The following is a 15,076-nucleotide window of genomic DNA, read 5'->3' as shown; positions in this document are numbered from 1 at the left end:
ACAGTGGGTATTATTCAGCACTAAAAAGGAATGAGCTGTCAAAACGTCACAAGACAGAGACTCGCATGCATATTTCTAAGTGAAAGAAGCCAGTCTGAAGGCTATATACTCTATGTTCCCAACCACATGACATTCTGGAAAAGGCAAAACTATGGGAACAGTAAAAGGATCAGTGGTTGCCAAGGGTGTGGAAGTGAGGGGAGGAATGAATACAGCACAGAGGACTTTTAGGGCGGTGGAAATGCTCTCTGTATGATACCATAATGACAGATGCATGTTATACGTTTGTCCAAACAGCAAGAGGAACCACATGTAAACTGTGGACTTCAGGCGACCACGACGTGTCAGGGCAGGTTTATCGGTGATGACCAGTGTACCGCTCTGGTGGGAGATGTTTACAACTGGGGAGACTGTGCATGTTTGGAGGCAGGGAGTATGTGGAGAATGTCTGTACCTTCCCTCAATTTTGCTATGAAACCAAAACTTCTCTGAAATAATAAAGTCCTTTTTAAAAAGTTAGTGTGAGTGGGTCCCTGGGATCTCAGTCGGTTGAGCATCCGACTTCTGCTCAGGTCATGATCTCACGGTTCGTGGGTTTGAGCCCTGTGTCGGGCTCTGTGCTGACAGTTCAGAGCCTGGAGCCTGCCTCGGATTCTGTGTCTTCCTCTCCCTCTGCCCCTCCCCTGCTCATACTCTGTCTCTCTCTGTCTTAAAAATAAATAAAACATTAAAAAAAATTTTTTTAATAAAAAAAAAGTTAATGTGAGAAAATGAAGTGGTCCTTCTCTAAAACCCTAATATTCCATGGATAGGATCTATTGAAGGGAAGCAGCCCATATAGATGTTAATTTACTCTCCAAGATAGAAAGAAATTTGAAACTTACTTGTCTCTATATTTATATCTATCCTTACAAGAAGCATTTCTTAAAAAAAACAAAAAACAAAAAAAAACAATAAAAAAACAGGTGACCCTGGCTAGGAGTCACTGAAGGAACCCTTCCCAGACTTGCACACAAAATGAAAAGAAACAAAAGCTGTGACATTGAAAACAAAGTTGCCTCTTTAAATGAATTGTTCAGCTGCTTCTAGAGGCTGTGAAGTTATGTTGGAATAAAGGCCCATCTTTGTCTTTGGAAACCTCGGGAACTCTGGTAATTGGAAGGAACTAGAAAGGTATTTTTTGTTCCTCACATGTGCACTCGGGCACAGGACACTTACTTCTATCACTCTCTTCTCACTAGACAACATGAAGCTATGTCTCTACTGGATGAGTGTTGACTTGGAAAGAGAGAAAAAATTGTGTCCCATTTCATAACCATCCCAGGCACCTCCTGTAGGAGAGCTTAATGAAAGAGGCTCTCAGACATGGTGAAATCAGCAAATTTCACTCTTGAACCACCCTTGGAAAAAAAATTACATACAGGCATAAATTGGGGTCAATTGGCTCAAAATGAACATTTCCAGAATGTATAGGTCAGGCTCTAGGAAGTGTAACAGAGCTTTCTTTCCACAGTTAGTTTGGCAAAGCCCGTTTTCTTGTCTTATTTTTTTTTTTATGTTTATTTATTTTTGAGAGACAGAGCACCAGCAGGGGAATGTCAGAGAGAGAGGGAGACACAGAATCCGAAGCAGGCTCCAGGCTGTGAGCTGTCAGCACAGAGCCCGACATAGGGCTCAAACCCACAAACTGTGACATCGTGACCTGAGCCGAATTTGGACGGATGCTTAACCAGCTGAACCACCCAGGCGCCCCAGCAAGTATGTTTTCTAACAGAAAAATGGCCGTGCCCCCACCGTGCTGTCGCCCCCGGGACCATCACATCAGAAAACGTGCTTCTCAGGCGTCTTTTCCATCGGTCGGAATATGCTGCCTGTCGGAGTACCACTCAAAACTTCCGTTCATGTTATTCTGTTTGCATAACTGGAATATTTATGCCAAGAACATTACAAAACACTCTCCTTCTTTCCATAATATCAGAGTTGCCCGGAGCCACATAAAGGCCGTTGCCACCACCCAGGAATGTCAGTGATGGATTTCGACATTTTTACCACTCACATTGGGTGATCTGAGTCATTATGCTCTCAGAAATGAAGAAAGACTGAGCCATCCACGTGCCCATGTTATCTGTTCCTAATTCCATTTTCTGTTCTGGCTCATCTTCCAACTAAAATGTTTGTAAGTTTCTGGGGCAAAATACTTGTGAAAATTAGCATATGTGGTCAGATTTCAACTATGAAAAACATACATTAAAAAAACCCTGTTAGCAACATGCTTTATCCTATAATTCAAAGGAGATATATTGCCTTATAAGTACTCCTTTCTGACTGGTGAGATTCACAATTGTGGAAAAAAATGGATACAATTTTCTAAATTCCCCCTGATCATCATGATGTAAAAAACTAAAACTTAGAAGGAAGTACAGTAAAGCGTTCACTGTGTTTTTCTCTTTGTGGTATGACTATTTATGATTTCTTTTCTACTTTTAACTTTTTCTATATTCTGTATTTTCCTATAACAAAAATGTGAGATTTTATTGAAAGACATAAAACTTTATTTTAAACACTTTGTAGAAACATGGCTTCCCATCACCAGCAGAATAAACTGACGTCTCAGCTGGAGACTAACGGGTTTCCACGAATGAGCTCCAACCTGCCTGCCCACAACTTCGTTTTTCACTTTTCGTTACTACCCTTCACACACTTTTTATTTCAGTAAAAATTAATTCTGTCTTTTCCCAAACAGACGTTCAAATTTCTTTACTCTGCATAGTTGTTTCTTCTGTTTCCGGACTTTCCTCCGTGTCTGCTCCTCCATGGCTTTCTTTCAGTGGGCTTTTCCTGGAGGAAACATCTTCCCTTATGCATAATTCCCACACACCTCTTCTCTTTATTCCGTGCAGAGCTAATTATGCAGGAATCACCTCAGCTAGATGGCACCCTCCCTGTCTTTCTTTCTTCATTCCTTCATTTCATCTCCCCCTTCCTTGTTTCCTCTTTTTAAATAGATAATTCGCTCACGTTTTCTCTGAATTTCTCTTTTGCTTATTACCTCCAAATGTACACTCTTAGTTTGGGAGTCCTGAAACATTCAAGACGGAGCCTCGGACACATGATAAATGAGTTTGGAGCCAAAGGGATGATTGTATCAGCTGGCCGCAGCAAGCCTCATGTATTATCTTGTCTCATTAGTCATGGAGAAGCGTGGTGAGTGGGAAGACAGAAGGGAGAAGTTATCGGGAGGAATGAGGCTTGCACTGGCTGCCAGCTTTTGAACCCAAGTTTGGATCAGATCGAATTTAAGTTTGCTGCCAGGCCCGATCCCTTCAGGCTAGCTTTCCGCAACCTGCCGTCGTGTGACCCTTGGATGTGTTCAGCCCTGTGATAAATGGTCATCCGGCGAATGGCCGTTCTCACTGCTGTGCTGGAAAAGCCAGTGTTTTTCTCCTAGTGTTCACAGATTCCCCTCCACCTTTGGGGTATTTATTCTCTGTCTCTTCCTTCTTTCTTCCACCCAGTTGCCTCATAACCTACCTATCTTCCTCATTAACGCATTGCCTTTTAAAATTTAATCTCCAAAATGCAAATTGACTCTCACCCATTGTCAGAAAATCCCTTGACGCTGCTATCTTGAGTATTTTACAGACAAAGGAACGAGGGATATGAGTACACAAGCCTTCGATTTATTCTTTACTAGAGAGACTCAAGATGATTGCCTGATTCTTTTCCGAAGACAGTGAAGCAAAAGAATTCAGTTAATAGGGTATTCGGTAAATATGACATGTAGGTTCTGGGGATTTAGAAACATCTGCATGATTTGTGAGTATTTTTTTTTTTTTAACTTTTCCTTCACCTCTTTGCTTTTTCTTGTGAGCCCTTCATTCATAACTAAAACATTAATGAATTCTGTCAGCAGTTCTGGGGTATCTGCTTTTCACCAGACACTATGCTCACCACTAGGAGCTCAGAGATGAACGAGGAGCCCCGGCGATGGAGGGGAGGCAGACAGGTCAACAGTCCAGCAGGAAAAATCCGCAAGAGACGTGGGTGCCAGGCACCACTAAGAAACCAAAAACGAACTCTTCTGGAGGCTCGAGACTTCCCGAGACCTCTCAGACGCCGTTTTATAAGAGGACAAACTCTGGACGAGCAGACCCTTGCGTTTATTTCAAGAACAACAGCGTGGCCCGTTGTGCCAATCCTGTTTGGACATCTGGGAAAATAAACATGATGTCTGTAAGGTTTCCCCGTAACCTTGAAATGTGTTTTCTGAGTTATGACACCAGAGAAAATGTAGAAAAAACCCTTGATCCAGAAGGAATTGAGACCTGTGCTTCACGTCCCGCCCCCCCCCACCTCCCCTGCCCACCCACCCGCTTCCCCAGTCCCAGCCCCCTCAGCTATGCTGACGTCAGTGAGGACCAGCGTTCCCCCTGATTTCGGTCAAGACGAGGTCCAAATTCTCTCCTCTGAAGGAATGAGGTGTCTTTCGACAGAATCGAGTCCGAACGCCAGTGTTCACACTCGATGCCCAGCCCCTGCCCGGTGGCCATCGGTCACCTGGGCGCCTCCATCCAGGGTCTTACCACATCTCTGATGCACGTTCGATGAGCTACCCCTGGTGTTTATTCAGAAACAGACAAAAGGTAAAGCCAGTAAGGCATCGAGAGCAGCACTTGCCCTTACTGAATGTTCTGGACACAGACAGCACGTGGGTCATTTCACAGGTTCGCACTGGCCGGCCGTCTGTCGCGTGGCCAGCGGATAGGCAAGCAGACAAAGGAAAACCAAAGTGTGGTGACGGATAAAATGTGCCCTCAGCCAACGTTTAGCAACTGAGAATTTCGCCCTCTAGGGTTTGCACTTCTCTCGCTGTTTTATTTTCCTAAGGGTAAGGGAGGTGGGTGGGTCGGGGAGAGGGGGCCGGAGGATTGAAGACGTTCAACCAGGTCTCCCCCTGGGGATGTCTCCTGTCTTCCAGACGGGCACCTGTTACACAGCCCGCGTGAGCAGCACTCCGCAGGTCACAGAAGAGGAGAGAGAGGAAGGCAGGGGAGGGGAAGGGAGAGAAAGGGAAGAAGAGAGAGAAAACAGGTGAGCACCCTGGGGAGACCATTCAGGGTGGCTTTTGTTTTTGAAGTTCAAACTATCTACGAATTTGAATGGAAGGTGGAGGGAAAGGATTGGAAGAGAGTAAGAAATGTGTAGGAGATACTGACAGAGAATTCCAGTCCTGCGCAAAGTAAATCATTGGATGCTGCCACTGTTTTCACAGAGCCCCTGTTCCAGGAAGGCCACCTGCCAATAAACCCGGCACAGACCCGCACAGACCAGAAGAGAAGGATACACTCCCTTCTTCGAGATCTTTGTTCTCTCCTCCCCTTGAGCTTTCTCTCCTCAAAAACTAAGGAACCCAAGGAGATACCAACAGCACATATTTCAAATCAAAGACTCAAAAACTGAACTCTCCCTTCCAGCTTTATTCTAGATCATGCTTCTTCCGTTTTGACAGAAACTAACAAGACTCTAGCTACGGATGCACAGCTTTTCATTTACTCACATCTCGTTACATTTGATTTTAAGTACGTTTTTCTTAAAATGAGACCGCATCTAGAAGTCCTACTCAATTCTGACTTTTTACCGAGTCAGCCTATTTCTCCTCTCAAACACTGCAAACAGAAATTGTCTAGTAAATTCCAGTCACTTTTTCTTTCCAGAATAAAAAAAAAAAAACCCTAGTTTTCATCTTACGAAGACAGGAAGCATTTCCTGGAGCTTAATCACTGTTTTGATTTGCAAAATTGGAAAGGTTGAGAGAAATTAGTAAAGTAGGTTGTATCATCCTACTTTGGATTTGGAATTTTTGGACAGGGTCCTGCTGCCATTCGGATGAAAGCAGTCATGAGTCAAGCTGTGGGTGACCTAAACCAACACTGTCGCCCTATAAAAGTCAGGGCTCCATTCGGCGGACCCAGGAGAAGGTAGGCGGAGAGGAAAGCACTAAGACGACAAAGAGCCAAGGAGAGCCAGTGGAAATGCAGAATCTTCCGGCTCTACTGCTGCTCTGTGTGGCCGTGTGCTCAGCCTATCCAGTGGACAGAGCCGCAGAGGACAAGGACAGCAACATGGACCTCCTTCAGGTAATTGATGGACGCATCTCCCACAGGCATTGGCAGGGCCGAGTGGGAACACCACCCCTGCTTTCCATTCATAAACACACGGGATGCTTCGGGCTCACTGTGGAGAAGTTCAGGGACAGGAGGTTATGAAGTGTGGGATGTGGAGGGGTCTCCCCAGCCTACTGTGTCTCCTTTCATGCAGGAGCAAACAGAGGCCAGAAACCTTAGGTGTTTGCCTAAGATCTTGACCCCCTGGGAGCAGCAACACTGGGGCTCGAGGGGCAGGAGTACAAGAGGAGGGTGTAATTAAATGCATCTTGTGATGGAACTTCTTTAGGTATTTTAACCCAGGGGAAGTTAAGCTAGGTATTTACATGGCTAGTGTCGTGTTCAGACCCAGAGATCTGTCCAACTTTCTTTCGTAAGTCAGGTCCCCGGGAGAAGCACAAAGTAGAAAGTTGAAGGGCTTGAATAAGTGTAACTGAAACACAAATATGCCCAAAGAAGCCTTTTGGCTTTGTGTTTCTGCCTTAAGTTCATTAGATATTGGTCTCAGCTTCCACGCCATTGTCATTGCTTGGGGAGTAGACTAAGCTCCAGACGTTAGTTGGTTACAGAGACAAAACAGACGCAAGGAGAATCTGTAATTGAAGAATGGAATGGAATATGACACTTATTCTGATTTTAGCCACTGGAGGAATACCGGAACTAGATGAGGGCTGCAGCTGCAATTTAGCACGAAAGGCTAAAAATCATGACTATACTTACTACCCCACTAGCAATACCTGGAGAACTACTACGACCTCGCAAAGGATGTGAAACAGTTCGTCAGAAGAAGGGACAGCGGACCTGTCGTTAAAAAAATCCGAGAAATGCAGAAGTTCCTCGGGTTGGAGGTGACAGGGAAGCTGGACCCTGACACTCTGGCGATGATACGCAAGCCCCGGTGCGGCGTTCCCGACGTGGGCCAGTTCACCACCTTCCCTGGCCTGCCGAAGTGGAGGAAAACTCACCTCACCTACAGGTAACGAGTCCAAAGAGGTGTTCACATCACAATGCGATTTTACCAAGTACCATCACAGGAGAAAATAATCTCTTCAATTTTTTTTCTTAAAGGATTGTGAATTATACACTGGATTTGCCGAGAGAGGCTGTTGACTCTGCCTTTGAGAAGGCTCTGAAAGCCTGGGAGGAGGTGACACCACTTACTTTCTCCAAGATTTACGAAGGAGAGGCTGACATAATGATCTTTTTTGCAGTTAGAGGTAAAAACCAAAAACAATATGAAATGCATCCATTTATTTAGTGCTGTTGTGGGGGGTGGGGGGAGGAAGACTCCAAAGGTATTTTAATTACCTGTCTTTCAAATAAAAACACTTTCTCCGTCAGATCATGGAGACTTTATCCCTTTTGATGGACCTGGAAATATTTTGGGTCATGCCTACGCGCCGGGGCCCGGCATTAATGGAGACGCTCACTTTGACGATGATGAGCAGTGGACAAAGGATACATCAGGTGAGTCGCACATCTCTCAGAATGATTTGGGTGGGTTATTTTTGTTGTTTTTTTTAGATTTAGAAAATTCTGAGAGGCTACAAATCTTCGAGAAGTGGTGTGTTCTAGGTTTCCCAAATGGCTCAAGAAATAGAATGTATTTTTGTTTTGATCATTATTGAAAACACTTTCAGATGTCCAAAAAGTTTATTCTCTGTCTTGGTAAGCACGCTATGGAGGCATCGTTAAAGTACTTCTTTGAGGACGATGCTTCTAGTATGACCTTAGGACCATCCTTAAGAGTATTTTCTCATTGCGTTGAATTGCAGATATCCAAGGGACCACGTGTTGCCTTGCCTCTGTGCTAACATGGGCCCTCGATAGTGCTTATATCCAAATTGGGGAAATGTCTTCTATACTCTTCAAAATGGAGATGGGAGTTAAATTCCAGAAACTGAGGTCCCCGTTTAGGTTTTTCTGGTAAATCAGCCTTTTACTCTCTCTAGGTTAAGAGGAGTTTTTAGGGACTTGTTCTAAAGGGAGACACTGGCCCCCAAATACAATGCCCAATTTTTTTAGGTAGGACGGTATTTCTCAGTTCATAGCTGTATACTTTGAGGACTGACTTCCAACGTTTTCAAACAACTGGCTAAAACAAATAATACTAACCTCCGAAAGTTTCTGGGATTTATAATCAAAATGCAAACAGAATATCTATAGGGAGTACAAATGTGAGGTTAGTGCCGGATAAATTTCTTTGGTTTGATCGAATTAACAACTTCTTCCTGCAAAGTCACAAATGAGGACTTTAGTAGGATCACAAGTTACACAGATAATGCTCGCAAAAGTAAACTTCGCGTGTCAAACGTAATTACCCAACGATTTCCAATGTCAGCATCCTGGGTTTTTTTTTTTAATAATACGCGGAAAAAGAAAATATGAATGCAGCTAGTGTTCGCGTGGTCAAAGTCTCTTTTGTGACAAATGCTGGGCATGATTAGGCATGCTATGTTTTAGACCAATCTTAACAAGCCCTATGACAATTATCATTACTAATATTTCCAGACCCAATGTGTACTTAATAATGATCCTGGGGTTGAAAAATTATGCAGGCAACAGTCTGCATACAAAAGTATGATTGTTTAGGGTTTCAGATTTGAGTTGAATAAATTGTGATTCCTTTAACTGAGACTATAACTGGCAAACATTAATACGTTGAGACAGTGTTTAGCTTTTCATTGACAAATGAAGAGAAATATTTATGAATGTGCTAAACAAGTGGGTCGGTTCCCTTCCGGAGTACGAGAAAGAGGACCTTGTTTTCATGAAGTAAATAGGCTTCTGAGGTGGGAGAGGGCAGTAGGTGGACACACTGGATGTTTTGTCTCGAAGACTGATTTCAAGAATGAGAAGCATTAAAAAATGCTAGGCTTTCCGTTAAGTGCGTTATCAATCGATCAGTCAACCAAAAAACAAGGCAAAGAAGGCCCTCTGTGCTTCCAGTAAGTAAGCCAATAAAATACAGCTGACTTGTGTGATGTACATGTGCTTAAGGGATTAGGAACTATTATTTATGATTTCTTAAATAGGGACCAACTTATTCCTCGTTGCTGCTCATGAACTCGGCCATTCCCTGGGTCTCTATCACTCGGCCGACCCCACAGCTTTGATGTATCCTGTCTACAACCCACGCACAGACCTGACCCGCTTCCACCTTGCCCAAGATGATGTGAACGGCATCCAGTCCCTGTATGGTGAGTGATGCTGGAAAAAGGAGGCATTGGAGCTTTGCAGCCATGGTCTTCGGGAAAGCTTTAAAATGCTGCATAAAGCATTTGCAATTCGTCCCAACGCACTCAGAGAGTGTTTGGAAAGCATAGAAATTGACGGAAGCATCCCATTTCGCCTCCTGTTTGATCCCCCACATCTGTTTCCTTTAGGACCTCCCCCTATGTCATCCCCTGATGGCCCCGCGGGGCCCACGGAATCTGTGCCTCCAGAACCTGGGACACCAGCCACGTGCGATCCTGCTTTGTCCTTCGATGCCGTCAGCTCTCTGAGGGGAGAAATCCTGTTCTTTAAAGACAGGTCAGACCAGAAGATTCTATTTCCCTATCTATTCTTTTGATGTACATTCTTGTCCTCTCCTTGTTCCTGTAAGTCACGCTTGCTTTTCAAAAGTCCAACTTCAGAATCGCAACTTTATCTTCACCTCCTTTAAAAATGGAGTCAGGAGAGTGTTACATTGAATCAATAATTTCCTGTCTGCCGGATACACATGCACTTAAGAGAACATTCAAGCTGCACAAACAGGCAGAAAGTAGAAAGCACGTCTCCCTCACCACACTAATCTGGGTTCCCTAGGGTATCCCTGTACTCAAGGACCCCTGTACATCCTTCCAGAAGGTTTCCATGCATACACCAAAAAATACTTACAGACACAGATACGCACATGCACACACCGGTCTGTCTTTTCAGAAATGTAGACCACGGGGCGCCTGGATGGCTCAGTTGGTTAAGTGTCTGGCTTTGGTTCAGGTCGTGATCTTACGGTTCGTGGGTTCGAGCCCCAAGTCAGGCTCTGTGATGACAGCTCAGAGCCTGGAGCCTGCTTCGGAGTCTGTGTCTCTCTCTCTCTCTCTCTCTCAAAAATACATAAACATTAAAAATAAAAGAAAAAAGAAAATGTAAGCCATGTTGTCGCACACACAGCAGTGTGCGTGAATTGTAGGTATTTAGAGGTTACACTTGGCTAATTAATTTCGCCGCAGGATCACTTTTCTTTGCCAGGAGGTCTGGTGCAGGCTTCCCGGGAGAAAGAAAACATATTTTCCCATTGGAAGTACACCTAATTTCTGCCTGTCATCCAGCCAGAGGATGAGAGAATGCGGGAAGATGGGTGAGGCAGGTCAGCGAGAAAAATGTGCTACAGGCGAAGGTCTGGGTTTCAGTTTTCATTTCTTTTTTTTCATATTGCAGACATTTTTGGCGCAAATCCCTCAGGACGCCTGAACCTGGGTTTTATTTGATCTCCTCGTTTTGGCCATCTCTACCTTCGGGCTTGGATGCCGCATACGAAGAGACTAGCAAGGATATCGTTTTCACTTTCAAAGGTAGTTATTATACGAGAATTTCTCTAACTTGTTGAAATAAACCCTTTCACAGGAAAATTGAATAGGACTCTGATTTTCTCTACTATCACAAATTGTGTCTCCATTGTTGCTCTCAGGTAATGAAGAAGGGAAGGGATGTTATTTTCTTTATGTTTTACAAATGATAGAAATGAACATAGCAACATACGCGGCTCAGAGTTGTAAATTCCCTTCTTTGATTTGTGTTCATTCATTCCATCCACACATTGTTGTTCAATGCCCACTTTGAGCCGGGGATTACATTTTTACTACGAAAACCAAAGGCGCTAACAAGTATTTCTAAAACTCAAAGGCTTAACTTTTACAAATTCAATGCGTTTATAAGTAATTTAGGTAAATAATGTAGAAATAATGAAGTAATTCCGTGAGTTATTTTTCTTAACAGGAAATCAGTTCTGGGCCATCAGAGGAACCGAGGTACAAGCAGGTTATCCGAAAGGCATCCACACCCTGGGTTTTCCTCGGAGTGTAACGAAAATAGATGCTGCTCTTTTTGATAAGGAAAAGGAGAAAACGTACTTCTTTGTAGAGGACAAATACTGGCGGTAAGACGCGGTTGGAATGACTCTGTATGGAGCCTGATTAGGGACATTAGGTTCTTTCCCTGAGGGACCCCCACCTCACTCTCAGCCCTGCTTCCGTCTCACCGAGGAGGACGGATACACGCCTACTTTCCAACGCAGCAGCGCCTGGTAATCGGCATTTCTTAAGCGCTCCTGCCTTGAGCCCTTGTGCCGCAGGCTGGACCTTCCCTCTGCTGTTGCCCCACCTGCCTGGACGGCCTCTTCTCTCCTTCGCCCCTCCCCCCAGCCCACTCACCCTAAAGTCCTGGCTCGAGTCCCCGCCCCCCCCCCCCACGGACCTTTCCTGCCGGACTCCAAACCCACATGGGTTTGGAAGAAGCCTCAAGAACCCAGGCCACAGTTTAGCATTCCTTTCCTGTGGACTCATTGCCTCCCTGGGTGTTTGTCTCATCTTCCCAAATTTACCCTATGATTGTGAAGGGCTTCCCTGAAGCTCCACCCCTCATTAGTGCTGCCTGTTTAAGTTTTATGGATAGAACCCAGGACTCACACAGAGGCTGATTCCTGGGCCGACCGCCCACACAACTGGGCAGCCCAACCAAGGTCCAGCCACTGAGTCCAAAACACATTCACTGTGATTTCCTTCTCGCCACTCTGCCTTTTCCTAACAGGCTGCCGTAGGAAATCCAGATGTGCAGGGTGGGGAGGACGTATAGGAGTCAAGCATGCTGGAGAACTTGAGATGTGTATTTGAGATAAATGAGCCAATTCGCTGTATGTACCTGTTCGTACATACCTTTGTGTCTTTGTGGTTGAAAGACGATTAAGGTTCTTTCTGTCCAGGCTTAAGAAATACGGTAACAAACATCTTCCAGATCAGGCTGTTGACTCTGGTCCTGGTGGAGATACAGCTCTAAGAACTAAGTGTGCAGTTCCATTCAAGTCCCATATTTCTGTAGTGCTAAACACGTTTGACATTTATTTTCAGTACTTAGAAAGTTTACTAGAATTCCGCATGAAACCAAACATGACTTAAGAATGTGGGTAACGTGGCCTCCGTGCAATGCTGAGCTATGTTTCTTTGACTGGATGCAGATTTGATGAGAAGATACAGTCCATGGAGCCAGACTTTCCCAAGAAAATAGCAGACGACTTTCCAGGGGTTGACTTGAAGGTTGATGCTGCTTTTGAAGCATTTGGTAAGAGGGTACTTGTTCCGTTGACAACGGGCCACTCGGTGTCAGAGGGAAGAAGGCAGCTGGATTGATTTGTGATGATGGGTTTCCTTTAACCAGTTTCCACCTCCCTCCCCTAGATTTCAATTAGCAGTTCTGTACCACTTCTATGACGACTTTATATAGTACGTTGATTTGAATCAGAACAATAATCAACACAAATCCCTATATTTTGTCCGTGTGGATAAAACCAAAGTGCTTGAGGGTCACTTCCTCACCTCTAGAGCTGTTGTCTTTCAGATTCCCATGTCGTTATAAAACCCCTCGGGAGTGTGGCCAAGTTTCTTAACTGGCTGGCTTTCTCCTCCCCTCCATCCTGTTGGGAGATTTTCCTGAGTAGTCATCAGCCATTGCCCACAGGGCTCACTTGCAAATATAGTAAAACCTTGGATTGTGAGTAACTTGTTCTGTGCGTATTCCGCAAGAGAAGCAAACATTTCTAGTACATTTTAACCTGATACACGAGTGATGTCTTGCAATACGAGTAGTGCATGATGCCGAATGTCATATGATCACAACTGAGCCAATGGTCCTTGCGGTTCGGTTTGATGTACGACTGCTTTGGATTACAAGCACGATTCTGGAACAAATTATGCTCACAAACCAAGGCATTACTGTCATTGCTTTGGCGTGTGCACAAAGTTTTTTAAAAAGATACATTTTTTTCCCCTAATCAAAGAGAGATGGCTGGTGGCTGGTGATCCTTCTCGAAAGGTAACCCAAGCACCATGATGGAAGAGCCGTAAAGGGTCCTGTGGTGTTTGGAAAGAGTTTCTGTGCTTCTCTGGGGCCACACGTGACCCTCAGGCTATGAAGCGAGGAAAGGGGAGGAGGGCTGTCAGGAAAAACAAAAGTAAAGAGATCACAGTTTCCACAGAAGCAGAGAGTTTTGTCTGATCAGAGCAGAATAACCTGATGACCTGAACCTGGCTTTACTGCCAGACTGCGCTGGAATGGAGTGCCGTCTCCAACCCACCCAGGGGTGACCTCGGGCAAGCAGACTGTGAGCCTTCACCTGCTCATCTATAGAATGGACTTAGATACACTTCCCTCATAGGATTGTTGCAGAAATCAATGAAAAAACGATCATCTAAAATGCTTATCATCGTCCCTGACACATATTGAAACTCCATAAACGCTCTGTAATTTTCATCATCTACTATTCTGAGTTCTGCATGTTGCCAACTTCTGTTTTTGAACAGATATCCCCTTATCTCCCTTGTCCGCATTTCCAGGGTTTTACTATTTCTTCAGTGGCTCTTCGCAGTTGGAGTTTGACCCCAACGCAAAGAAAGTGACACACGTGTTGAAGACCAACAGCTGGTTGAACTGTTGACGTGTCTAGAAGCACCACATGGGCATTTGAAGCGAAGCTGATGATTCTTCACCTGAGTCTTTGCGAACCGAAATGGTTCGCTTCCTGCTGCACACGCACTGACAGAGCACGAGTATAAGCTGCGTGTCTGGCCGGTCAGCCTCACCTATGACGGGCCCTTCGAGCAGGCTGCTCGGCGCGCACTCGGGTCACACGGAGCAGCTTCCCCAGGGGAAGGGAGAGCACTCGTGTGCGAGACGACTGACTGTATATAGACTATTTGCTTGTTATTTAATAAAGACGATCAGCCAGTTGCTTTATTGTTTCGTTTGCTTCGAGAATGAGTCATCCCCCCAATCTTGGATGGGGTAGGGGCGAAACAGAAGGCAGCCTGAGATCTTTGGCCAGTGGTGTCAGTACTAGGGTCTCCATGGCGGCAGCCTCACCATGAGCCCATCCTGAACTGAAGACAATGTGCCTCTTGTCCTCCCCTGGTGTCGGACGAAGAGGTGTCCCTATGTCCACCCCCCAGACGTCGTATGTGTTCCTGCTATACCCCAGGAGAAGGATCTAGGGAAGTGATCTTGCAGGGAAGGCTCTAGAGAAAATTGTGAAGCGGGATCCTATGGTTAGCACAAGTCACCTCGTTCGTGCACTTTATTTTTCAGGTGGAGAAAATCCAACACACCCGCTCTTCATCTTTTCCTTTGACGTATCTGTTCCCTCCGTGGAGCCCCTTTGCCTGACCTCGTGGTCTGCTCATGTCCACCCACACATGAAAGTATCCTCTTGTACTCATTTTGTGGCTGTCTGTGCGAGAAGTCCACGGGCAAATGCTTATCCTGAGGTAGATTTATTGCCCCTAAGTGGCATGTCTGGGCAACCACACAGTACAAGCGTACTCACACTTTAACTTGCTCATTGGGGAATAATTTGCCGATCATATTCCGTGTGCCAGGCACTGTGCTGGGTTGTAGGCATCGGGATCTCAGAAAATGGACACGGCCCTGCCCTCATCAAGATTATAATCCGGCAAGAAAAAATATAGGCAGATAGCCACAAATGTACATGCAACCATCAATGTAATAAAAGTCATAAAGGAAAACCATCGGTGTCTTTGACAGAATAATAGGGAGATCTACTCTGCTTGGGGCTGCTTTGAACGTTTGAGGGAATGGCACTGGGGAGGTTTTGAGGGAGGTGTGAAACCGGGTGAGGGGATCGTGGCTGGGACTGAAGC

At 45.1% G+C, this 15,076-nt stretch overlaps 1 protein-coding gene across 1 annotated transcript; it reads left to right on the top strand.

The window, feature by feature from the left end:
• Positions 1-5,882: 5,882 nt before the first annotated feature.
• LOC122482892 (stromelysin-1-like) lies at positions 5,883-14,152 on the top strand. The gene is made up of 11 exons (XM_043579182.1): positions 5,883-6,137; positions 6,896-7,140; positions 7,233-7,381; positions 7,506-7,631; positions 9,200-9,364; positions 9,551-9,698; positions 10,590-10,723; positions 11,148-11,307; positions 12,382-12,485; positions 13,757-13,911; positions 13,968-14,152. Exons 1-10 carry the CDS (start codon positions 6,033-6,035, stop codon positions 13,855-13,857), a joined length of 1,437 nt encoding a protein of 478 aa, XP_043435117.1. The 5' UTR covers positions 5,883-6,032; the 3' UTR covers positions 13,858-13,911; positions 13,968-14,152.
• Positions 14,153-15,076: the final 924 nt, after the last annotated feature.

Source organism: Prionailurus bengalensis, chromosome D1, assembly GCF_016509475.1.
Source record: "Prionailurus bengalensis isolate Pbe53 chromosome D1, Fcat_Pben_1.1_paternal_pri, whole genome shotgun sequence".
NCBI lineage: Eukaryota > Metazoa > Chordata > Mammalia > Carnivora > Felidae > Prionailurus > Prionailurus bengalensis.
This window is presented reverse-complemented; position numbering and strand designations above follow the sequence as displayed.